Raw genomic sequence first — 25,173 nt, forward strand, 5'->3', positions numbered from 1 at the left:
GAGAAGCACAGAATTGTGTATGACTTTGTCATAAGTCTTGGACACCTTGTAAATAATAGCATGAATCTCTCCTGCTCCACCCCAGTTTTGATGGAGAATTTCTCGGTAGACGGGTCCAAGATCTCCCACTCCTCCTGTCGTACCGCCAAGCCACATGAAACCATTTTAGGCTCTACATGCATATTTTAAGTGCCTCCATACCATACAAATACTATAAATTTTCAAACATCCAAGCCTTCTCCGAAATCTGAACCCAGGTCTAACGATATGGCAGGCAACAGCGCTAACTACTATACCGACCAGGGTGGAACTATGCAAAATCTTTATTCATAGTCTTCAAATTATGCGAAAAATGCGATAACAAAGAACATAGTGATTAGACTATTGATAAAATACGATAAAAAAGAGTATAGTGATTAGACTATTGATAAAATGCGATTAAAAAGAGCATAGTAATTAATGATAGCCGCCGGACGGTATAGTGGTTAGGGTAGCCGACTGCAATACCGAAGTATCCGGGTTCGAATCCCGAAGAAGACACGGATGTAAATTGTATGTTCTCTCATAGGAGGTAACGCTGGCCGCCTATTAGATGTCTCCAGAATAAAATGGCCACCACTTCCGGCCTTAGGAGTGGCCAGTGCTAAAAAGACAAAAGCCCGCGGTAAAAAAAAAAAAGAAAGAAAAAAAATTAATGACATGAACACGACTGAAATTGCTGTAATAAGTGAATGCAGAACTTACAATGCTGTAGTCGATTTTAAAACTTTTCGTGACAGTACATGATTTTAAATTTTATGGGCTGCTGAAAATTAGCAACTCATAATAAATTTAAAATGCATGTGCAATGTATGTCCAGTGTGTAATATAGAATGCCTTTCTTTCAGTGTTTACCTCATTTGTGGTACGTATCTTGTTTGGCTCAATTGACATTGATTGGAATTTTATTTGCATGGATCTTGTCAAAGTAAGTCAACTAGCTTAATGACTCAAAATCTTTTTCTATCATAAAATACCAAGTTCAATTATGATTAGACGATATGTCATTTTAATGATCCGAGTCATAGAGAATTGTACAGATGACAACTTGCGGTATCTGTTTAACAGCTGATCGTTTCACCATTTAATAAATTCACGCTCAGAATGGTTCTGGAAACTTGGCTCTAACACGTTAAGTAATTTTCTTGTCCAGTCTATGACTGCCATTAAAATATTTAATACATCAGCTACCCTCAACCTCGAATTAGTTCAGTTTTATATCTGTCAATATATATAGAATTTATGGCAAGTTAAAAATCTCTTCAAAATTCCCTAATTTTGAAATTAAATGTTTTGGTCAGTTTTATTCTACAGTAACCACATTTTATAGTTTTATTTTTTACAATGCTTATTATAGTTTCTTTAAGCTTTCCTGAACAGAGATTGGAGAGGCATGAAAGTTGCATTCCTTAATTTTACGAAATTAATTTTTTTAATAAATAATCTGAAACATAAATATGTGCGTTCTTTTAAAACAGTTTCGTATCTGAAAATATCTACGACCAAGGGTTGGCAAATTAAAAGCCAAATAATCGATGTTTGTGAATAAGGTATATAATGCATACTATTTTTAAATGCTAAACTTTCTTTTTATGTTCTTACATCCTGTATCCTGAAAAATAAAATTTATAGCTTGGTTTCTTCTAAGAGGTTAACTTCTAAAAAATACTATGAGACCTTACTATTAAGCACCGCACTGAATTATTGCCTACATGTACAAAATGAAAATTATTCTGAAAATTTATGGGAATCTAGCCGTAAGAAATAAAAGTTTTGTCATTTAGTAAAGGATATTTAAGAGGTGTATGTATAGCGTTATCAAATGTTCATAAAATGTTTATGATTATGAGCAGTTATTTTAAGTACTTTTAAATGTAATCTTTTTATTATTACAGGAGTGCGAAGTTTGGTATATTTCTAATAGTGATAACAGTAGCTGGCTGTAATGCAGCAGTAGGAATTATTACTTTGAAAAATGAATTTCCACCTTCATATATTGCCTATTTTACTGAAAAGTAAGTCGCTTAAATTACAATATAGAGAAAGATTTAAAGTTATTAATATGTGCTTTGATTAAAGAACTAATGCGTTTTTTGTAAAAAAATCTAAAGTTTGGTAACAAACCTCTAAAACACTTCTAACAAGCATTTAAAACTTACTTTGCTTATGATAAACTATATTTATTGTTATGCTTGTAACTAAATTTATTATAATTGAAACTGTAATTATCAGTACTGACTAATGTGATCTATGATGTCACACAGCTAAAATGTCTCTCATTTTTATCAAAATAAATCGATTTCTTTTTTCAAGACCATTACTTGGATAACCCTTATCTTAAGGTATTTGAAAAGATAATACGTATATATTTGACCGAAAAAAATTTCAAATTATTTGAGAGAAAAATTTTGATTTTTTTGTCCTGTAAGGATCTTAAGTTTTACTAACGTTTATTTTATTTTAAATCTTTACTATCACTTCTTATTTTCTACTTCCGGCCAGAATTATAAGCGTGAAGGATTTTATGCAAAGTTTGTCTGGCGAACGCCGAGTACTTAAGTTGTGGCTTTTTGCCAAGCAAGAGAGAGAGGAAGCAGTAAGTCAACGCAGGCCGCTTACCTTAGAAGTTACGCAGTTGCTGTTCGCCTTCCAGGCCAGAGGTTTTAATCCTCTTGATAAATTAAACGTATTGTAGTGTTCACAGTCTCTGTGCTACATACGCTTCCTGTTATTATAAGGCCAATCTTCCACGTGTATTATTCTAAAGTTAAATTAGAGTTTAGTTTTATTTTTTTACTTTTTACGTTAGACCCCGAGTGGCGGGTCATTGTATTCCGAAGTACGGAAGTTATTGTATATAGAGAAAAATACAGGGTTTTGTATACCCTTCGTCTGTATCCTGTCTACTTACTACAATTAGTGAACATAGCTTTAGTAAGCTCTCTGTTCCGAGTCAGGTCCTTGTATGTTCCCGAAGAAGGTTAGAAGGAACATTGAACCTGATAGTGGCGCCCAACGAAGAAGAATAACCATGGCCGAGTTTCAAGAAGAACCTGTGCTGCCTGCAGAAACGGCTCAGAATCCAGAAATGCCAGCTGCCGCCCTGGAAGCATTCGGTTACATCGTCCAGACCATGCGCGCTTCGATGAAACCAGAAGCAACGTTTAACGGAAACTCACCGGTAACCAGTTTTTTGGAAAAATTGGATGACCACTTCATGCTCTTCCCCGTGCACGAGTTTCAAAAAGTTACCTTAGCTACCAGCGCTTTGAGGGGCCAAGCGCTTAACTGGTTCAAATGTATCGGCAGGAGTCTCTTGGGTCAAGCAGGAAGTCCCACCTATACTTACGAAAATTTCAAGACTGCCCTACTAAAAGCCTTCCCTGTTGTAAGGGATCGTGCGAAATTAGAAACGGAACTTTTTAGTATATATCAACAAAGAATCGAAAACCTCTCGAGCTTTATTTTAAGAAAAATTCACGTTTTCAAGCTCTTGTATGGAAACCGTCCGGATCCTGAAATAATTCAAGTGATTTTGCCGAGGTTACTACCCCAAGTGCAAGACTTCATTGAATTAAGAAATCCAACTACACTGGAAAAGTTATTTGAGCTAGCAATCCAGTTTGAAAGTAGAAGAACGGCGGACGTCGAAAGAAGACGCTAATATCAACAGCGAAACCAATTTGGTACGCCAAGACTACAGCAAACTCAAGCATACGGCTACGGAGAAAAAGCGAATCAGTGGGCAAGGAAACCCGAGCATTCAAAAACAGCCGGCGAACGTCGACAGTTCAATAGCAACCCAGGAAAAAAGTCTCAAGGCCAGGGGAAAAAGAAGGAAAGCACGGAAAGGAAAAATAATTTAAACTAAAACGGATTTCTGCTGACGAGAGGGTGCTGAAATCGGAAGGCCACGAAAACCCCTCTTCCTACAAGTTAAATACAGTAATGGTGAAAAATTTGACTCTTCCGAAGATTGAAGTCTTGGTGAATAATATCCCGGCCACCGCACTCCTGGATACCGGCGCGCAGTGTTCCTTTGTGGCAGAAGTCTTTTTTAGAAAGTATTTTCGCAAATACCGCATATATAATGCGGATAATACGACAGTATTAGCGGCGCAAGGAGAAAAATGTAAGTGCGTAGGTAAAGTACCTTTGTATATCCGTATCAAGGACGAACAAGTAAAGGTGATGTTTTTTATAGTAAAGAATCTGCAAGCACATTTGATCTTAGGAATAGACTTTCTTTCAGGCGCACAAGCTACACTAGATTTTAATGAAGCGTCCCTTAAGCTGACAATGAAACCAGTGCGTGTAGAAAAGGTTGAACCGCCAAGGTTAAATCTTGACCACCTGCCTAATGACGAGCAAGATAGAATCCGACAAGTGGTAAGTGAATTTGCTTCGTTATTTAGTGATATTCCAGGATTTACTCAGGTTACTAACCATAGTATTGACACCAGAGATGCATTGCCAGTTCGTCAAAAACCATACCGGTATGATAAGAATAAGGAAAAAATTATAGAATGGCATATTATGATATGCTACGTAAAAAGATCATAACGCCCATCTCAAGTAGTTATGCTAGCCCGGTGGTTTTATGTAAGAAAAATAATGATTATCCTTTGGAGCATCCAAAAAGGTGGAGATTCGCTATTGATTACCGTAAATTAAATTCCATAACGAAATATCCGGTATATCCGTTACCGATCATAGAAGAAATTTTAAGGAACATAAAATCAACCAAATTTATGACGACTTTAGACTTAACGACTGGTTATTTTCAAATAAGGGTGAGGCCTGAGGACGTGCCTAAGACTGCTTTTATAACCAAGTCTGGCACTTATGCATTTTTGCGTATGCCGTTTGGCCTTTCAGGCGCCCCGGCAACATTTCAGCGGTGCATGGACATTGTTTTAAGACCTGTTCTTGGAAAGTCCACATTTATCTATTTAGACGATATCATTATTACTAGTGATAATCTCGACCAACATATACAGGATTTAAGACAGGTGTTTTCTTTATTAAATGAGGCCGGTCTAAAAGTTAATGTCGAAAAGTGCAAATTTGCAGCCCCTGAATTAAAATAGTTAGGTTACAAAATATCTCAAAAAGGGATCGAGACAGATGAATCAAAAATAATCGCTGTACAAAAGTATCCGACTCCAAACACGGCAAAGAAGCTCTCTTCTTTTCTAGGACATTGTTCATATTATAGGTCCTTTATAAAAGATTTTACGGCTATCGCTGAGCCATTGTTAAAATTAAAAAGGAAAAAGGAAAGATTCTCGTGGACGGCCGAAGCCAATAGTGCTTTCGAAAAATTAAAACAAGCATTAACGCAAGCCCCTGTGTTGAAATTTCCTGAAAAGGATGAAAATTTAGAAATTTCAGCGGATGCTTCGGATTATGCGGTAGGAGCGGTACTTTCGCAAAATCAGCAGCTCGTGGCATTTTTTAGCCGAACTTTAAATCAAACACAAAGAAACTATTCCGCGACCGAGAGAGAGGCACTTGCAGTTCTGTTAGCAGTGCAAAAGTTCCGAGTCTATTTTGGAAAGGCGCCGATAACAGTATACTCTGATCATGCGGCGGTAACTAGATTGTACTCAGGGAAAAATTTATCCCCAAGGTTAATAAGATGGGCACTCAAGCTGCAAGAATATAATCTGGTAATCAAGCATACCCCCGGAAAGGAAAATATCGTAGCAGATGCCCTATCACGAATTAAATTAGACGAACAGGGTAATACCGTAAAAATTGCAATGCTTACAGCGTGTACAATAAATTCCCGAGAAACTGTAATAACAGAACTGGGTAAGGATCCTGAGTTTGGAAGTATTTATGAGTATTTGAAGGATCCTGAAAATTTTAGCCACCAAGATATTGTGGCGATAAGAAATAGGGCGGCCCATTACGAACTAATAGATGGTCTATTATTCTATACAAAAACTACGAATTCCAACAACGAATTTCGACCTGTTATCCCAGCTAGTCTTAGATTAAATATCCTGCATGAGCTCCATGACAGCCCTTTAGCTTCTCATGCTGGTATTCGAAAACCTATCCAACGCGTACGCGAGGCAGTCTACTTTCCTGAACTGCAAAAGTTAACAAGGGCGTATGTCCAGTCCTGCCCAACATGTCAAGCAGTTAATTATATTAATTTCCGCCCGGCCGGGTTTCTAAATAGTATTAAATCCGAATTTCCAAATGAAATAATTGGCATCGATATATTGGGCCCTTTCCCAAAAAGTCAGTTAAATAAAAGTCGCTATCTCCTTGTTATGGTTGATCATTTTAGTAAATGGACCGAAATTGTTCCCTTAAAACGAGCCTCCGCGAAATTGGTTACCGATTCTATTTTAAATAAATATATTTTAAAATACGGGGCGCCCCTAAAAGTTATATCGGATAATGGTCCTCAATTTGTAAGTAATATATTTGAAGACATGTGCCAAAAACTGGGCATACGTCATTTAAAAATGGTCCCGTATCGGCCGCAATCAAATATAGCGGAACGGGTCAACAGAAATATAGTGAAAATTATCCGTAGTTATGTTAAAAATTTTCATAAAAGCTGGGATAAATATGTCAATGAATTTGCTTTCGCTCTTAGGACCGCAAAACATGATACAACGGCAAAATTCCTGCTGAGTTATTTCTAGGCAGAAAGATCATAACACCGTTAGATAAACTATTTTATGTGCAACAAAGAGCCCCAGAATTTAAAATGGGTGATATAGAAAAACTAATAAAAGAAGCAAAAAAGAATACGGAAGTAGCACAAAGAAAACAGAAATTATATTATGATTTGAAACGACGGGGAGTAACTTATAAAGTAGGGGATGAAGTTTTAAAAATTAAGCATTCACTTTCTTCAGCACCAGAAGATAAAACTGCCAAATTTTTTCCACGATTTGAAGGACCATATGTTATAGAAAAAATAACTCACGCTGTTGTAGTGTTAAAAGCCAGAAATGGTGAAACCTGTTCCGCAAACATTGATCAAATCAAGCCCTACTTCGATCGTAATAAAATGCAAATCTTTTCAGATCTTTTGCAGGATCCGGCACGGCAGACACCGCAGGTACAAGTTCCAGAGGTGAAAAAACGACAAGTACAAGGGCAAGCCAATGAGAGACAGAAGCAAGTGAAAAGAAAATTGCCCCGCGGAAAAATGGAAGGTAACAAGAAAAAGAAGCCGTTCCACCGTCCAGAAAACAGAGTTCACGAACACCCCAAGAATGAAGAAGGGAGAAGGACGACGTATGTGAAGAGGACCAGGAGAAATGACGGCAACTATAACCCGGCTTTAAAACGGAAGATCTACTCATCCGACAGAACTCTCCGCAGCAAAAGTCGCCGAACTGCGGAAGGGCCATCAGCGGCGGAGGAAAAAGTTCAAGGAAAGTTTGAACGGCCAGCAACGAGGTCCAAGCAAGAACACGAAAGAAATTTCCCGGTTCCGCCAAGACCAGCTGCCATCAAACGGCAAAGACCACAAGCAGAGGAGAAAAGGAAAGTATTCAAGGGTGGCCGTACTGGTGAAAAAAGGAAGCTTCCAGAGGAAAGCACTGAAGGGCGAGCCCGTACAAGAAGGAGGATAAACCAAGCTACTATCTGCAGTACCTTTAAAGACTGGGCCCAGAAAAGGATGTCCGAATATTACAAAGATAAGTAAAATTTTATGTTACTCTGCAAACTTAAGTTAATCTTTCATTCTTACTGCAAGTGGCAGATTTCAAGAAGTTTTACCTCATGCGAGGTCTACCTTTATCGCCAAAAGGGCGAGAAATGAGTTGTGACCGATTTTCGTATTATGTTTTTCAATTACTCGCGCGTAAAACTAAAGTTGATGTATAATAGCGTTGTGTAAAGACTTAAATATTGTAAAAAGTTATTGTATAAATTTTATTTAAAACATTCTAGCAAAAAAAAAGTTTTAGTCTGAAAGACTTTTTGAAATGTAGTATTATTTCAATGTAGAAAGAATTGGCACTTGCTTTGAAAAGAATAGAAGTTAACAATGTACTACTAATGTATGTTTTCAAATGTGTAAAATTAACGGCATGTTGATATGTTCTTATATACATGTGAACTGTTATTTTAAATGTTAAGAAATACCGTGATATGGTAAAAGTGAAAGTAATGTTAAAAATTTGTTATTCGTGTGACTGTAAAGATTAAATCATGGCGAATATGTGGTAAAGGTTGAATGATGTAGTTAGGCTCTCTGACGCTACACTTTAGAGTTAGCCACTTTTAGAATAGTACCTCAGGGTTTAGAGTTGAAATGAGGGTGTGTTAAGAGGTCTCGTTATGTTGAATTTTAACACGTTAGTGTTTTGATTGTAGGAGGAAGTGTGGCACACGTAGACAGAAACACATTCGTGTTTGGTGTTCTTTTACAACACATGTCAGAGAGCACGGGGAGAGATAATTAAAATAGTGATGAATGAAATAAGAATGTTAAGAGCAGTATAATTCTATATGTTACTTGCCATGTCATTGTGTAACATTTCATTAAACTAGTTTTCCTTCCAGATCTCTGGAAGGAACCAGAATTGAATAAAAGCTCCTGGTTAGATGCAGTACAGATGAAAAAAAAAGATTGTTGTATACCCTGGGAGCTGCTATTGTAACAAATTTCTTTCTTTTAAATTTTCTAGTTTCTAGCGAAGTTATGTTTGTAAAAGGTTGGCCTCGCGTTAGATTCTAGAGCTAAAAGTTTTCAACAAGGTCGTTTTAGACCTCAGTTTCAAACTAATTAACTCTGGCGGGAAGTATGTAAGGATCTTAAGTTTTACTAACGTTTATTTTATTTTAAATCTTTACTATCACTTCTTATTTTCTACTTCCGGCCAGAATTATAAGCGTGAAGGATTTTATGCAAAGTTTGTCTGGCGAACGCCAAGTACTTAAGTTGTGGCTTTTTGCCAAGCAAGAGAGAGAGGAAGCAGTAAGTCAACGCAGGCCGCTTACCTTAGAAGTTACGCAGTTGCTGTTCGCCTTCCAGGCCAGAGGTTTTAATCCTCTTGATAAATTAAACGTATTGTAGTGTTCACAGTCTCTGTGCTACATACGCTTCCTTTTATTATAAGGCCAATCTTCCACGTGTATTATTCTAAAGTTAAATTAGAGTTTAGTTTTATTTTTTTACTTTTTACGTTAGACCCCGAGTGGCGGGTCATTGTATTCCGAAGTACGGAAGTTATTGTATATAGAGAAAAATAAAGGGTTTTGTATACCCTTCGTCTGTATCCTGTCTACTTACTACAATTAGTGAACATAGCTTTAGTAAGCTCTCTGTTCCGAGTCAGGTCCTTGTATGTTCCCGAAGAAGGTTAGAAGGAACATTGAACCTGATAGTCCTTACTAAATATGTCATAAGTCCTCCACTACCAAAATTTCGATAGTAACTCTTAAAGTATTTCCCGCAGGAAAAAGTTTACTCTGTGAATTTACAATGCGAATTAATTAATTGAAATATGCTATTAGAATATATGTGTTTAAGTTAATGTTGTACAATTATTTATTCAGACTTAGCAGCAATTCCGAGGAAATTCAGAGTAAGAAGGCGAATTAATATATTTTATATCATAATTTCTCAAGCTTCGTCTGTAGATCTAAGGTATAAGTTTTCCTTGTCTAGCTTATCATGTAAGCAAAAAGCACGGTCCCTGAATGAAATAATTTTGTCCTCAGGAAGCATTTTTTGTTTAGCCTCCTAGATCTCTACATAACACAAACAATCTACTATCTGCTTCACTAACGATAATTTGCATCTACTTTTTTTCACTTACAGTTTTTCATCCACTCAGGACATGCTGCTGCTCACTCACAAGCATCTATAATCTAATAAACGTAGAACTAGATCATTAACGACGCCATTCAGTAGAATTATATGCGTACTTGCGTAGCATTTCCAATTACCAGATGTAATTCTAGAGAGTTTTTTCCTTTGAGGAATTTGTCAAAAACATTGTCTTCTTGATAGAGAAACATAAATGATGTTCATATCCTTGTAGGGTTTATATTTATTTTAACTAACATTTATTTTAAGTTTAAGCTATCTTTCCTGTCAAGCCTTTACTTTCCCCTGGAATTGCCAATGCCAGAGTATGTAAATTTTAGTAGAACGCGCAGAGTATTCAAATATTTAGCAGAAGTAATTTGAGTTAAATAGAAGGGAAACAAGTTCGTAAGTGGGCTTTCTTGATTCACGAGCGTGAAGGTTGCTAGGTAGAAATTTAAGAACCGCGCGTTTCGGCCTGTGCGCCTACTTCGGCAGTTAGTTGAATCTTTCAACTTCTTATTCAGAAAGTTTGCTGAAATCTCAGCTGTATCTTAGAACGCGGTTAAGTTAGTCACGTTTATAGAGCCTAGTAGGTAGTGACCTTGTTATTTATTCATCCTGATTATTTATTTTTAGTTGTACTTTTCGATTTTTAGTTAACCGCCGAGCCGGCGTAGTTTGTGAGCGTCTAGTGAACGCATCTGTAACTGCTAAAGTGGAATAAAAAGTGAGTTAAACCCTTCTTAAGAGTTTGTGTACTTTCCAATTCATAGCAGTCACTACTATTGTTGCGGGCAAGTTGGGGCCACGCAACATCACATCCTGAAGGCAAACTTTTGCAACATCTGAATCAAAAATGCTTCCAAAAACATAATGAGATTATCTCTTCTACAGATGTTTTTGTGCCACTACTAAATATGAATTGAATTCATTATTTGAATCTTTGAAATAGTATTTATCTCGATTTTAGTAAATAACCGAATCTTTGCTTCTAAAAGCTTTTAGAAATTTAAAAGTTTTTAGAACCACATAGCAAAAAAAAGTTCAAAATTTTCGAGAACCTCTACGACTTTTACTTATATTTTGGTAGTATCTAAAATGGTTTTTTTTCTTCTTTAATAACCAGCTTAGTCATTTGCCTTAAGAATTCCTTAATTGTTTCGAATTTAAATCAACGATTCATCAGTGGATTTTCCTGAAGTTACTTTGTCGTAATATTTTGCTACTTTAATTCACTTGTGGTATTTTTCGTAGCTTTCTGTTTTTAATATAAGGAAAAATCTTCTGCTTTATGATGGAACGATGTATTTTACTTTAGAAGATTTCTTGAAACTTTAGGCAACTCTACGAAACTGAGAAACTTCTGTCTTCTAAATGGATGTTTTCTTTAACTTAGCTAAAATTTAGCTACTTACATATTACATGAACCATCGTGGTACAGTTCTCTGTGTTTTCTACAGATAAAAAGGTAAAAATTACTAATCGGAAGCAGTCTAGCGGTTTTCGCGACTTTTTTTAAATATTACCAAACTACTAACATTTATTGTAAGTCGGCAAGCATTATCAATATATCAAAATACTTTAAAAATTTTAAAGTATATTTTAATTATTAAATAAGGATTAAATGATACATTAAAAGAAATAAAACTCTTGCCTTTTTCCTTCAAAATCGTTCTCTAATTTTTAGAGTTGTTGTCCCTATGTACACAGCGATTTGTTTTTACTTAAATAAAATCACAAAACTGCACAACATCGGCATTGGTGATCTACCAAATACATCCCATTATTGTCTCCTCTAGTGATTTTGTTGCACAAATTGTATTCTTGCAAAGTTGTGAATATAGTTTGTTCCATTACTGGTAAATTCTACAAGAAATATTTCAAAATTGAGTTGAACACTAAAAATATCATTTGTCCTTAAAAAACGATCGGAGATTGAAATATAATAAAAAGAACACACATAAAACTGACATTATTAAAATGAAGGATTAGTATAAGCATAGTTGCATGAAGAATATTTATGTATGTGGTTGCTATATTTTGGCACACTCTGAAATTTCGAAGACTTCTATTAAAGGTGACTACAATAATACGTAAATATCATTTATTTAATCGCGGATACGATACAAGAGCTGGACTGAAGATGCGTGTCTGTAAAAATTGTCTAACCTTTTATATTAATTTTCATATGCATTTAATGCCCATTTATGTGTTAGTTTAAATTTTTGATTCATCTTGTAGCAGCTCATCTTTATTCTGGAAGATAAATTTAGCTCTACCTCTAAGCCATTTTGGACCTTATGCGGCAGGTATGCTTACTGGAATACTAATTGCCAGGAGGATTCATCATAAAATCAGATTTGTAAGTATCGATTTATATGCTTGGGTATTTATACAAAGCACAAGGTGTTTTAGCTACATATGGCGCATAAAGAGGGGGAAATCATTTCGATTTTAGATGGCGAAATTTATTTATAGATCTGTTAGTATTCATCTTGTTGGGAGCATAAATATAATTCTGCTAGTTAAACAAACAATACAGTAGTCTTACAAATTACAAAGTTTCATTCGAAATGAATAAACATACCTGATCAGCTGAAATAATTTTTAACAACAGATTAATTTCATTCTATATCAATAATGGTTTTCTAATTAAAAATTTGGGTACTTTCTTATTATATCAGCTTCTAACATTACGCAGCTATGATTTCTCCGACCCCGTGAAGAGCGAACGTAAAAATAAAGAACATAGTATATAATAATAACAATAAAGCTCGCATGTTGTTTCCTAACACTATTTTTAATAATCGTTAAAGTGACTGGAACCAGTTTCTTCTAGCTGGTCCGTTTTATATCCATTTCAGAAATTTGAATATCATTATTCCATCTTGCAAAGGCTGAATAGTTTCCCTCATTCAGTGTACCAGCATTTAAATTCGAGATCTGAATGCAAAAACACTCCCATCTTCCCGGCATATTCCTCCAAAAGTCCACTGTTTTGGGAGTACTCTGCCGCGGTTGTTCTTTCATCGGATGAACAAGCTCTCACCCATTTCAACTATAGTGACAGCCTATTCGCCTACTGTACCTTTGCATCGGATGCAGAGAACACATTTCTCGAATGAAACTATTCTTATTAATTGCAGCATTTTTCCACATATTAAGCTGGTTGTTAGTCACAACGTTTGATGGACGTTCACTGCTCAAAAATACATTAAACTAATAGTAGTGACCAACAATATTCTGGAACACTAAACCAATTTTCAGCAAAGAGGCCCTTCTTCTTTTTAGGATTTTTAACATTACATCTCCAAAAGGTTTCGTTATTAACGTATAGTTTCCTGTTGTGGTTGTTTTCGCATATTCGTTTGTCAAGTAAAAGACATCTTTCTTGAAAAACATGATGCGACATCCACCTCTTTATTTGGTAAATAAAGATTGTTAACCGCATATTCACAAAAGCAAAGACTAGATTTAGAAACCAGTGGGGATTCGAAAACCTTAGCAAACATGAAACACTATGCTAATATAAGAACACGTGGCGAGATTTTAGCGAGATGTCTCATTTTATTAGCAATTCACTCTCAGGGGCCACTATAATGCAATACAAAGAAGTATCGAAATTTGCGGCATAAGTGCTTTGATTTCAAACAATGGTCCATTTTTTAACTGGTCTAAAGTTTTAATACTTTAAAATTATCGGAGTAACAGTGAGAAATCGCCTGTCATGGGAAATTTTACTGACCTGTAATATGGAAAGTTTTACTTCATGCAGTCCATTGCTCCACTTTTTATCTGTGTAATCTTCTCATCTTCAACTGAGCGTTACGGTGATATCCAACTCTTTATTATTATTATTACTTGAAGCCTAGAAGACAGCTTTTAGTCTCCAAACACGATTTTTGGATTGAATCACTTTAAATATTATTCGCTTTAAATGCATTGTTTCAATTTTAATTAGAGTCTCTTGCCAGTCGGCAAAATATAAGATATTTATCTTTAAGATTTAAGCCCACCAGCGGCCGAGCGGTAAAGTCGCTGAACACTGGTAGTTCGGTCCAAGGTTCGAATCCCGCGAACGGGCTGGCTGCATGGGTGTTTTCGTGGTTTTCCCCATGTGTAACGTGTATACGAGCCAGTTTCCCTTAGAAAGTCCTCCACGAAGGCATCCCTCCCCTTAGATAGCCCTCGAGGCTTTGCCATAATCACACACACACTTTAAGATTTAATCTATCTGGTTGTTATTGAGTAACAAACTAAGCTACTGAAAAGCAGCAGGCGCAGTTATTAACAGTATTTTGGGGTTTTACTTTTTAATTCGATTGGGGTAAATAAAAACGCATTTAATTCATAGCATATGTAATTAAAGCGTTCGGTGGTTTGGGAGGAATTGAATCAGCTCTTCATCCAATTGGAAAATTTTGACGATGTAACCGACACCCTGAATTTAGAGATGGGATCTTTTGCTGATATTATATATTTGGTGTCAGTTTGGGATCTTGTCTATTTATTTATCATTTACCTTTAACGGAAGTTACCATTTAAAACCTTTGACTTAAATGATCAAATGGCGGAAGAGAAATGGGCAACATTGCCTAAGCTCTTTTTCTTCTTTTCATAAGAAGGAAGCGCCACTAATGTTATGTTATGTTATATGCAATTAAAACATTAAATATTCTTGTAGAATAACGTCCTATATTTTTCACTTATGAAATATGCGGAAGATATATAAGGATTTCATATCAGTCTATATATACATTCATTTAGTTTTCTAAGGAAATGTTTCGCCATTACACCTCAGCCATCTCTACTAATAATCTCTACTTATAGACCATATTAGACTTCAAAACAGTCCTTTAGTATGACGGTTGAAATCTGAAATTTCTAGATTTTTTTTTACTTATTTATTTATTTTTCTTACAGTTACTGAAAACCATGTTAACAATTTTCAGTTTGCCATCGATTGAGAAACAAATCATTCCTTTCTTCCAAACAATAAAATTCATGGAAATCACTACGCAGAACTATAATACAGTAAACAAGCTATCAGATCGAATATTAAAAAAACACTTTATGTTTTAAAAATTAATTAAATGGAATAGAAATCGTTTTAAATATGCGCAAACACCGTCTGTGATTGTAAGCTCATCACAAAATCTAAAATAATTTTTTGAAGTTCATTTTGTCATTCATTCATTTGTTGATATGTATTATAAGGTTCCTTAGGATCAGTAGTAAAACGTTTTGAGAAACACATAAGACTAATTACTTGGATTTAGTATATATATTGAGAAATTTAAATTATTCGCAAATTTCTTCTAGTGTGTTGGCGGACTTGGTTGGATTGTCTGCGTCGGACTAATATATGGAATTGTGCTAGTGACATATAAATACAGGGATGATAGTCTGAGTGCCTATTGGTCTGCAGTATATGCCAGTAATCACAGAACAATATTTGCCCTCTGTGTTGCTTGGATCATGATTGCATGTTCTTTCGGAACTGGAGGTAAGTATATACATTTTCAAATTAAAATTTCGTTACAGTAGTACGACTGTATATGATTAATATTCGTATTTTCTAGTAGAAAATAAAATGGTAAAAGTTCTGTTTTAGACCATGCTCTCTGTGATAGAATTTATAGCGCATTATACTCGTACAATTCAGTACGCAGTTATTTCTATGAATTAAAAATAAAATGTTTGATTTTTTTGTTTACATACACGCAAATAAAAGGTCATACTACAGTATTACTTTAACGTTTAACACATTAACTAATAATACGTATTATACCTCAACGATATTTACTCCTAAACTTGGTATAGTCGTAATACAGTGAGGTTCTCCGTTAAAATAACACAACTCATAAGTACACCGATAAAACAATCCAACAGAACAACCTCAAAGCTTGCCCAACAAAAATATAATAATGCCAAAATAACTCTTACCAAAAGGGCTCACCTCATGCCAAAACTGTCCCAACAAAACGGCTTTCTTGAGTAGATAGTTATAGTTCAATTAATAAAGGAGACTAGTTACAGCTTTTACTAGGTACCTGACAAAATAGTTAGACAAGGTAGTCCAAAGAAATATCCCAAGACTAAGCAACCTCTGTCTTAAAAAAACCCAGAAAATCAGCTCAAATCCGAATTCTGAATATTTATTAAAACTTATTTTGAGTAATATATATACAGCATATTATATCTATACAGTAATATATTGAATATATCGATCTCTGTGCAATGCCATCTGAAATGGAAGTGGAAATGCTTTCCTATTTCCTCTCTTTTTAAGTGAAATCTTACAAAGCTCTATACAAGACAGGCTGCTACAATTTTATAACACCTGATGTCGACCATTATAGCCTATTTATTGTAATAGTAGTTACTCTTTTGTAATAGCTGAACATTATTCTATTATATATCCACCCCAATATAATTTATTTTATTATTCCTGACGTGGATCATTACGGCTTATTAGCTGGAATAGTAATTATTTTCTCTTAAATTACTATTTCAGTTAATTTTTATAATACCTGACATTAATATGTTGTTGTGTAAAAGCTGTGAATATTCTCGTTGTGTAAAACATGTGAATATTCTCGTTGTGTATAAACTGAGATATCTTCCTTGGAAATTCAAACATCTGACTGTTTATAAAATTATTGAAAGCCATTTTGTAGGAGCTATTTTGGCTCAGGCTATTTAGTTTTTTGGCTGTTCTGTCGGGGTTAGTTTGGCTTGAATTATTTTGACGTGACACAATAAAAATAATAATTTTATAAACAGTCAGATGCTTGAATTTCCAAGGAAGATATTATGGTTTCAAATGTCGACAAAAATTTCATCGACAATTATATTTGTTTTAAATATGCTATGAAATAACAAATTACATAATGAGTAATGGGTTACATGCACAACGAATTCCCAATGATTCGATTTTAGTGTTTTGATTTTATAACGAAAGCTATACGGATCCAGTAGTTACTTCCAAATAGAAATAATGCGATGTGTGTAGAGAATAATATGAATAAGCTTGCTGCTGTATACGCGTTATATGAAATAATTTTGCTTAAAATGTATGGAATTAAATATGTATTTTCTTGAAATCTCTGTGGTTACGAAAATTTAAGCGATTGTTGATGTCTCGGCGTCTTCGAACTGCTATCTGTAACTTCACCAGAAGACAAGAAAACTGACGAATTTTAACTGAAGTGTTTCCCACATATCAGCAGTTAAATAGGAGTCAATGTTTCTAATGATTTTTTTATTTTTATACAATATATTAACAGTGAACATCCGCGTCTTACTTTCAATGCGACACTCAAACAATTTTAATCTTAGTGCAAAAGTTCAACCTCACAAAATATATTACAGACGTTAACAGGAGTATAATAATTTATCGATACAAGTATAGAGAAGGTAGTATAAAACATTTTTATTATAATTACAATAATGAACAATTATAACAATGCTCAGTCAGTCAGTAATGTAACCGTTTCTACTGTCAATGACCAATTGCCTTATTAAGGATGGAGTGCTATGTCTGACCTCTAGAACTGCTTTGCGTTCTAGTTGAAAACCGCAGTTAGCCAAGTTATATGAGCAGCTTCATCAGGAAATATAATCCACTGAAAGTGATTGAACAGAGAGAGACTGAGAGTAACAGATATGGACAACTATTTTTGTAATTGTCATGTATGTGGTACTCATGAGCCGACATTCTGTATCTTAATCATCCAATGAACAAACGCACAATAGTAGTCGAACAGTCACATTCTAAAATTTGTGCCAGTTGTTGAATTATTTAATGACGATTCTCGTGAAGGTATTGATTTAAACCACCTTCATAAAAATCTGAGGGTCTTCTTGAATATGAACATTAAATAAATCAAATCGATTTTCGCGGAACTGAGAACGTTTTCTTGCCGTATACACAAGGCAAATTTTTTGTACCATTTGTGTTGCATTTGATCCTTGGTTAAACGGAAAACATACAAAAATGTCCACCTTTGTCTGCTTAACAATCGATTTCGTTTTGACTGCAAAAGAGTCGAAATGTACTAACAAGTCTTGCACGCATTGTGTTCACGAATACAAATCAACAAACTAAGCAATAACAATGAGATAACGGACAACGAACATTTAGTAACACTGTGTTGAAAACCCATAAAAGTAGCTTAGAATATCTGACCCAGTAAATAGCATATCCAATGCTTTATAATAAAATCAACTTGCGTTAAATTGTAATATTACATTATAAGGTATATCTCCCACTTCCCTAGCGAGCCTTCGTGGTGTAACGGTAGCACGCTGGGCCGGTATTCCAGAGGTCCGTGGTTCGATTCCCGGCGAAGGTGGTTGCATATTTTTCATTACTCCTGCTTCCAATTAACCTAATGACTCTGCAAGTGGTGCCCGAACTAAAAGGGTTGCGGATGATGATTCTCCGCACCCAGGATTTGGCAACTAGGTCCCCTAAAACCCTAGTTGCCCTTTAAAAAGGGGAGTATATAAGGTATTTCTCCCACTTCCCTAGAGTGCCTTCGTGGTGTAACGGTAGCACGCTGGGCCGGTATTCCAGAGGTCCGTGATTCGATTCCCGGCGAAGGTGATTGCATATTTTTCATCTTTCCTGCTTCCAATTAACCTAATGACTCTACAACACTTTTTTAGTTATTTTAAGACAGTTTAAAGTATACTATACAATTATATTCGGGATTATAGGTCTTATTAATTATATTACCTTATCCTCAACTTTATCTTTACCTAAAATATAAGTCAAGAATGCATATCAGTTAAAAAAATAAAATATTTATATTACTTAGTGTTTGATGAAAATAACAATTAAATTTTTTAATATTAAAATTATTTATTTTCATTTTATTTATATTTTATAAAGTTATAAATATATTTTATTGCATTTAGGTTTCGTAAACGCTATATTATCTTGGAAAGTTCTGGATCCATTGTACAGGTTAAGTTACTACGCATTTCTCTTCCATTTCGTTCTGATTGCAACGGTTGTGGGTGTTGCGAGAGAAAGATTCTTCTATTCGCATTTGGAATTGGTAAGTTCTTCATGTAGAATAAAATGAAAAATATTTTATATCCATATCTGAATTGTAATTTCATAACATAATAATTCACTGAAGATGCTAAAGAGAAGTACAGAGAATATGCAATGCGTTTGCATTTAGGTCTGGTATAAAAATTGTTCTCTGAACACGTAAGCCAATATGTTTGTGTACTATATTTGCAACAATTAGCTACTACTTTCTATTGGTCTGCGTTCATGAATTTAGCTAATGCATATTTACATATTTCAAGGATACAAAACCATTTTTAAGCCTAGAAAGTGTGGTAATTTATGCATAAAAATGTATTAATTTCAACAGAAGTTTAAAATTATTCAATAATTTTAAATTTAAGCTTTAAAATCGAAATTTTTATTATTAGTTTCACTTCAGAAATTTTTTAATAGAATGTGTGTGTTTCCTAAGATTATGGAATTCTGGATATTATTTGGAATCGTTAAGGAATTTTTCAACAAAATGTGTAGCTGAATATTAGATGCTTCGCGAATATTTTATTAAATTACGCTTCAGGGAGAATTTTAAGGGATTTGTAGTAAAGCAAAGATTCCGCGTTTGTTGTATTATGCAACTTTGGTTAAAAAACAAATATTTTCATTAATTTAATGAATTTAATGTTGTAATTATGTAGCTATTAAATATTTACATGTAAATTTACCTTAAGAAATGCACAGAGCTTTCTTACATTTTCTTAAATTTTCTTACATTTTCTTAATCCAGATTTACTTGGAGAAGTACTATAATTAGCATGTAAGGAAATTAAAGAACGCTGCATTTAAAATAAAACTTTACTATTAATTATATCACCGCGATTATTTGATTTCTTTTGTGCTTCGAATTTTAAACATTTTGCAAATAATTTGTGTATGTTTCTCTTATCAAACCTGTGTTAGTGTCTCTTAAATTATTTTAATAACTGAGACAAAGAAAAATTCCATTTAAATATAAATATGACAGTAAGAATATATTTTAAATGATTTAGTCATAAAACACTTTTCCAAATACTATATGAACTCCTAAGTTTCAGTTATTATTATTTGACGGTATGCGCTAGAGATTGTGATGATTTTCGTCATATGTGTATCCTTCCAACGCCATTTGTAGTTTTCAATGCGCTGATGATTTTACGGAGGAAAACAATGGGTATTGCCATTTGAAAATTTTGAAAAAGTTCCACTGTCACCGTAATCGTGCAAGCTCTGTTGTTTTAAATCATCTCAAATTCGAGCGCATACCTTCAAATAACTATACCTGAAATTTTCTTTCGATTGGTTGAGCGATTAGGTTACTGTAATTCATATATCGGAGAAGGTTTTTTATGATCACTCTCTCTATATATGTATATATACATATGTATATTGTACGCTATACTAAGAAAAAGAAAGAAAATTTATGATAAATAATAGACCAATTTAAAACATTTAATGACGTTTTGACACTATTAGGAAATGCATAATCAGAATAATATTGCCAAACTAGAAATATTATAAAAATCTGTTGTGAAAGTCACATATATTGATTTTTGAGAAAAGGTCAACAAACAGAAATATTACCAAACGTTACTTGTAGAAACTGCTTTATAAACAGTAACCAAATTCAATTATGATGCATAAGGACTCATACTGGTATTTAGTTCTACTTATGTCTTCGATCGCCCAGCTATATGTCTTTCTGCTTAGATGTAATGTGAGAAACCGTAAATTAATTGTTGTACATCAGAGAAACTTTCCTGAAGGCTTGAATGCACAGAAGGCGTTGATAAAATGATCCTAAAATTTGTTAGAAAAAATGTTCTTAACTGAATCAGAAACATTATTTTCTTTATTGCAATTAACATTTCTTGTCCTCTGTAGAGGTCGTGCTCTGGAATATGAAATTACGACATAAAGTGAAACACTAAATACAATGCTAATATCTGGTACATAAATTGATGCAATACAGAACTATTTTATGATAAAATTCTGATTAGAAGTTGTTTAACTGATTGAAGAGGAAATTCAGGAAAGCTCTTATTAATTTTAAATGATTTTGATTTAATAATTCTCGTTCAATTACAGCTTGAAATTTAAATAAATTTTATTACACTTAGTTTTTATTAAAAACCTCATATACAGCAAATTTTTCCAGCAATGATATTTGTTTAGCCTCTTCTGTAGGCATGACGTTTGTAGAAGGCTGATACCTATAGTCCGCCAAAGGCTGAGTGGAAAGATCGCTAATACTGGTAGTTTCTCTCGAGTTTCCATTCCAGCAAATGGGCAGGGATTTTTTGTAGCTTCCTCATATGTAATATGCATATGAATCTGTTTCCTTTGAAACGTCTTCCATGTAGGCATTCCCAATCTTACGCAGATAACCTTCACGTGCTTTACCTTAATCAATTAATCTGATACATATCTAAATATATAACAACCAATGATCACTAATTTTTAAAATGGAGTCTTCTACAGATATAATATTTAAATGCAATCAGAAAATTAAATTTATAGTGTTAGGTGCGTACGGATTCGTAATGGATTGAATGCACACAGAACCGAGGATAACTTGCTAAAATTTATTTTCCATTTATTTTCCAAAAATAAATAGTTTAAAGTTCTGGAACCTTTCACAAAACTTCTCGTACAGCTCTTCTCACGATGACAGAGCACAATGAGTAGTTACGATTCAAACTACTAAAAGATTAAGCACTACGTTTTGCAAAACACATCTAAAAGGCGAAGTTTGCACGTAAATTTCTCAATACTCCGAACTCTGAACTAAACAACTTCAAACTGATGTTCTCTCTGGTCTTATATAGATTTTTCAGACAGCCGAGAAATTTCCAGTATTTCTGATTTCTCAAAATTACTCGAAGGCATACATGGTTACAGTATCATGTAACCGGATACAGTTACAGTTACATCGCGCTAATCATAGTTATACAAGGATCGTACCGAAATATCACCAAATGCTTTCCAAGTTTGGCTACTTGAGAAATTTCAGCGGCAAAAACTAGTCATTATGTCCATCGTCAGCTTGGTTAATTCAATGTTAAATGCTCAATGCTCCTGTAATCGTATTTTTCTAACGGAGCTTTGCATTTTTATGGCCTTTCATGTTACATGATACAAGAGATTCTTCATTTTTGCATATCATTTTACTAAAATTACTTTCATATGTACAAAATTAGTAACATTAATTAAATCGAATTCTATATATAAATGACTTGACCAAGGCAGAAGTATGCTTTTCAGCAGCAAAAATTAATCTACGTAAAATTAAGCTCTGATTAATACAGCATCTAATGTCATTTAATAAGAGTTGAATGCATAAAATGAGGAAGAGTATAAGAAATAAATAAATGACTGAGTGTTTATACATAGTTAGGAACGCTAACTGTAAAGGAAAAGTTGTTAAAATGCTTGGAAACTTTTAGTTATATGATTGTCCTCCATAAGATACTAAAACATTTGTAAGTGCAAGCAATTCAGTCACCTGGACACTGTATTGAATGTTCCATGGTATGAATACTTCAAATATTTCTCAATATTTTATTGCTAAATTTCTAATGGCTGATTACAAAGACAGCTGTAAACAGAACAAGCAAATACGATACAGGAAAAAAAAACTGAAAACAATCCACATTATTATCTATAAATCTATTTTGTGTCTCGCCTTCCCACAGCTCTCCCAAAGTGATTCATCACTAAGTGCAGGGCAACGACTCAGATATGAAGCATAGATATTCTTACGAAGATTGTACAATTCACAAATTAGTCCTTGGACGATGCTCATCGATGCAGATGTTTTAAAAGACAATCATGGTCAGTAACAACATGGAAATTAGCAACAGATTTCTTTCTATGCCATAAAGGAATGTCAAAAATTCTATTAATCTATACTTTATGACTCGCCCTTTCAGTAACGTTTATTCGAAAGGCTTCTCTGTAGTATTTTGTATTATTCTTTCGGCATTGTAAAAAGAGATGTAGTTGTTAGTTATCTTAAAAATATTGGCCTCATTCTTTGCCAACAAATCTTTTTTTTTTTTTTTTTATTTCCATGAAGGCCGCAGTGTGATGGTATCCATTGCAGGGCATCTCCTGAGCTAAGTTGCAAATACTCTCGTTTTAAAACATCACAAGACACTAGAGATTGAAAAGACAAAATAGCTAAATGAGAAGATTCAGAATCAGAGAGTATGAGAATCTTTGAAAAATGTTCAAAGTGACATTGGAGTAGAGATAAGGCTGTGCGTATGACCGTAATCTCAGCATCGAAAGCAGTCCTTTTTCTTCTAACAGGACTATAAAATAAAACATGTATAAATTTCTTAATAAATATTACATTTTACTTATATTTCCTGTCACTGTGATGTACAGTTCTTGGATTAGTAAATTTCTAAAGGTCGAGTTGTACATGAATTAATAATCTTTTTATGGTTGTTAAAATTAACTAACTTTTTGTGTGATGCGACTACTTATAATCGACTTCAGAGATTTTTTTTCATCGAAACTACTAACAAAATATGAATGTCAGTTCGTTCCGAATGCAAATATATGTAACTTTCTGCTTTTAGTAGATTTAAATATTTTTTTGCAAATGAAAAGGAACTAAATCTTAATTTATGATGCTTAAATGATAAATTTACAAAGCTACATGTATTCGAATATAACTGAACACTCTATATGCTACACATTCTTTCTACGTAAAATTATTTAGACCTCTTCTCTTACACAAGTCAAATAGATTTCTACAGAAAGGTATAGGCAGAAACTTTACCTATTGACAATGTTGAATTAAATGTACTATTCTTATCTTTTATAACAATATTTTTTTGTTTTCAAAGCTATCAATAAAGATTTTTCACTAGTATCAATAAGGATTTTTCAGTTTGCCGTTCTATTTCGTTCCTTTTTTATTGAAATGACAGTTTTTATACGTTTAGGAAATGTTAGCACAGTCAAAATAAGCTAATGATGAAAGTATCTTTTCTTGTTAAACGAGTTGGTTTGTAAGCTCAATTCCGAAAATTGTTTTAAAGTAACTTGAATGTAAATTGTTAAAAATGTTTAAAGGGGACTTGAACTAAATCTGCAGCAATTGCGCAAGTAGTAGAATAACTCGATTTCGCACTATAAGATCATACAACATTATATATCACCCAACATATATATATATCATACACCATATATATATACACTTCTGAATTCGATTCCGAGAATAGGAAAGTACCATTGGTTTCTACGGAACCGTGTTCTGCGTGTATTGTCTTTTTTACATTTATCCAATGATCCTTAACAGTGCTAATAACGAAATTTAATTAAATTAATTATACTGAAAATGGAATATAATGGATAAAAAATTTTATTTTTAGTTGCTGAGAACAGTGTCTTATGTGGGTGCCACATACTTTATATCCTACTTCTTATTCTTGCTATTGGAAATGCCTTTGAAATCCTTACAAGCAGGCCTGTGTCCAAGAAGAACTCGCCAGATAGATGTAACACCATTAAACAACTTCAGCTCAGATAAAGAATATGCTTATAAGAAAAACACGATACAAGGATCCTGCAAACTCTGGTCCATTACAGAAACTCATAATGGCATATCATATTGAAATGAAATGCAAATGCATTATTTTGTAAGTTACAAGCACTGCATTTTTATAAATGTGCACTAATGAGTAATGATGTAAATAAAATGTCATGATAAGTCAATACAAATAAAAAACAGGAAATAACAAAATTTTCAGTAAATTTATTCACATGTATAACAATTAATTCATTGAAACTGATTTTAATCAAAATGGACATTATTTATGCAAAAGTTTTTACGAAATATTTTTTTTCAACGATTAGCACTAGCTACTACTACTTTCGCCACTGTTAAGGCCGGAAGCAGTGGTCAAATTATTATGGAGTCACCATCTAATGGGTGGCTCACCGTTACCTCCTGTGAAGGACCAGGCAAATTACATTAATGTCTTCTCCAGGATTCGTGCCTTGGTTGTTCGTTATGACAGTCAGGGACACTACCCACTCTCCCGTCTGGCGTGGCGTCAGCAGAAACTACACCACAGTCTTCAAACGTTGACACAATAAAATATATTTGAGAAGAAATGAAAAGTAATCGATATCAAATAACTAGGACATTAAGCTTCATGTGGTACAAGAACAGGAAAACGAAAAATGAACGAAAATGTATGCTTGTATTTAGCAAATTCAGAATGTCCAAACGTGCATATAATTATTAGCACAAAAC

At 34.0% G+C, this 25,173-nt stretch overlaps 1 protein-coding gene across 1 annotated transcript in view; it reads left to right on the plus strand.

Annotated features, from left to right (window-relative positions):
- The window catches only part of LOC118205211 (nose resistant to fluoxetine protein 6-like), a 103,181-nt gene extending 78,524 nt beyond the window's left edge, over nucleotides 1-24,657 (plus strand). The window contains exons 10-15 of the mRNA XM_085824126.1: nucleotides 888-967; nucleotides 1,935-2,054; nucleotides 12,080-12,200; nucleotides 15,161-15,344; nucleotides 18,764-18,906; nucleotides 24,287-24,657. Coding sequence (XP_085680252.1) covers nucleotides 888-967; nucleotides 1,935-2,054; nucleotides 12,080-12,200; nucleotides 15,161-15,344; nucleotides 18,764-18,906; nucleotides 24,287-24,529 — 891 coding nt within the window. The 3' untranslated portion in view covers nucleotides 24,530-24,657. The remainder of the gene's footprint in view (nucleotides 1-887; nucleotides 968-1,934; nucleotides 2,055-12,079; nucleotides 12,201-15,160; nucleotides 15,345-18,763; nucleotides 18,907-24,286) is intronic.
- Nucleotides 24,658-25,173: the final 516 nt, after the last annotated feature.

The sequence above is a fragment of the Stegodyphus dumicola genome, chromosome 9, assembly GCF_044657685.1.
Source record: "Stegodyphus dumicola isolate Sdum_Otavi_A_Nest chromosome 9, ASM4465768v1".
In the NCBI taxonomy this organism is placed as follows: domain Eukaryota; kingdom Metazoa; phylum Arthropoda; class Arachnida; order Araneae; family Eresidae; genus Stegodyphus; species Stegodyphus dumicola.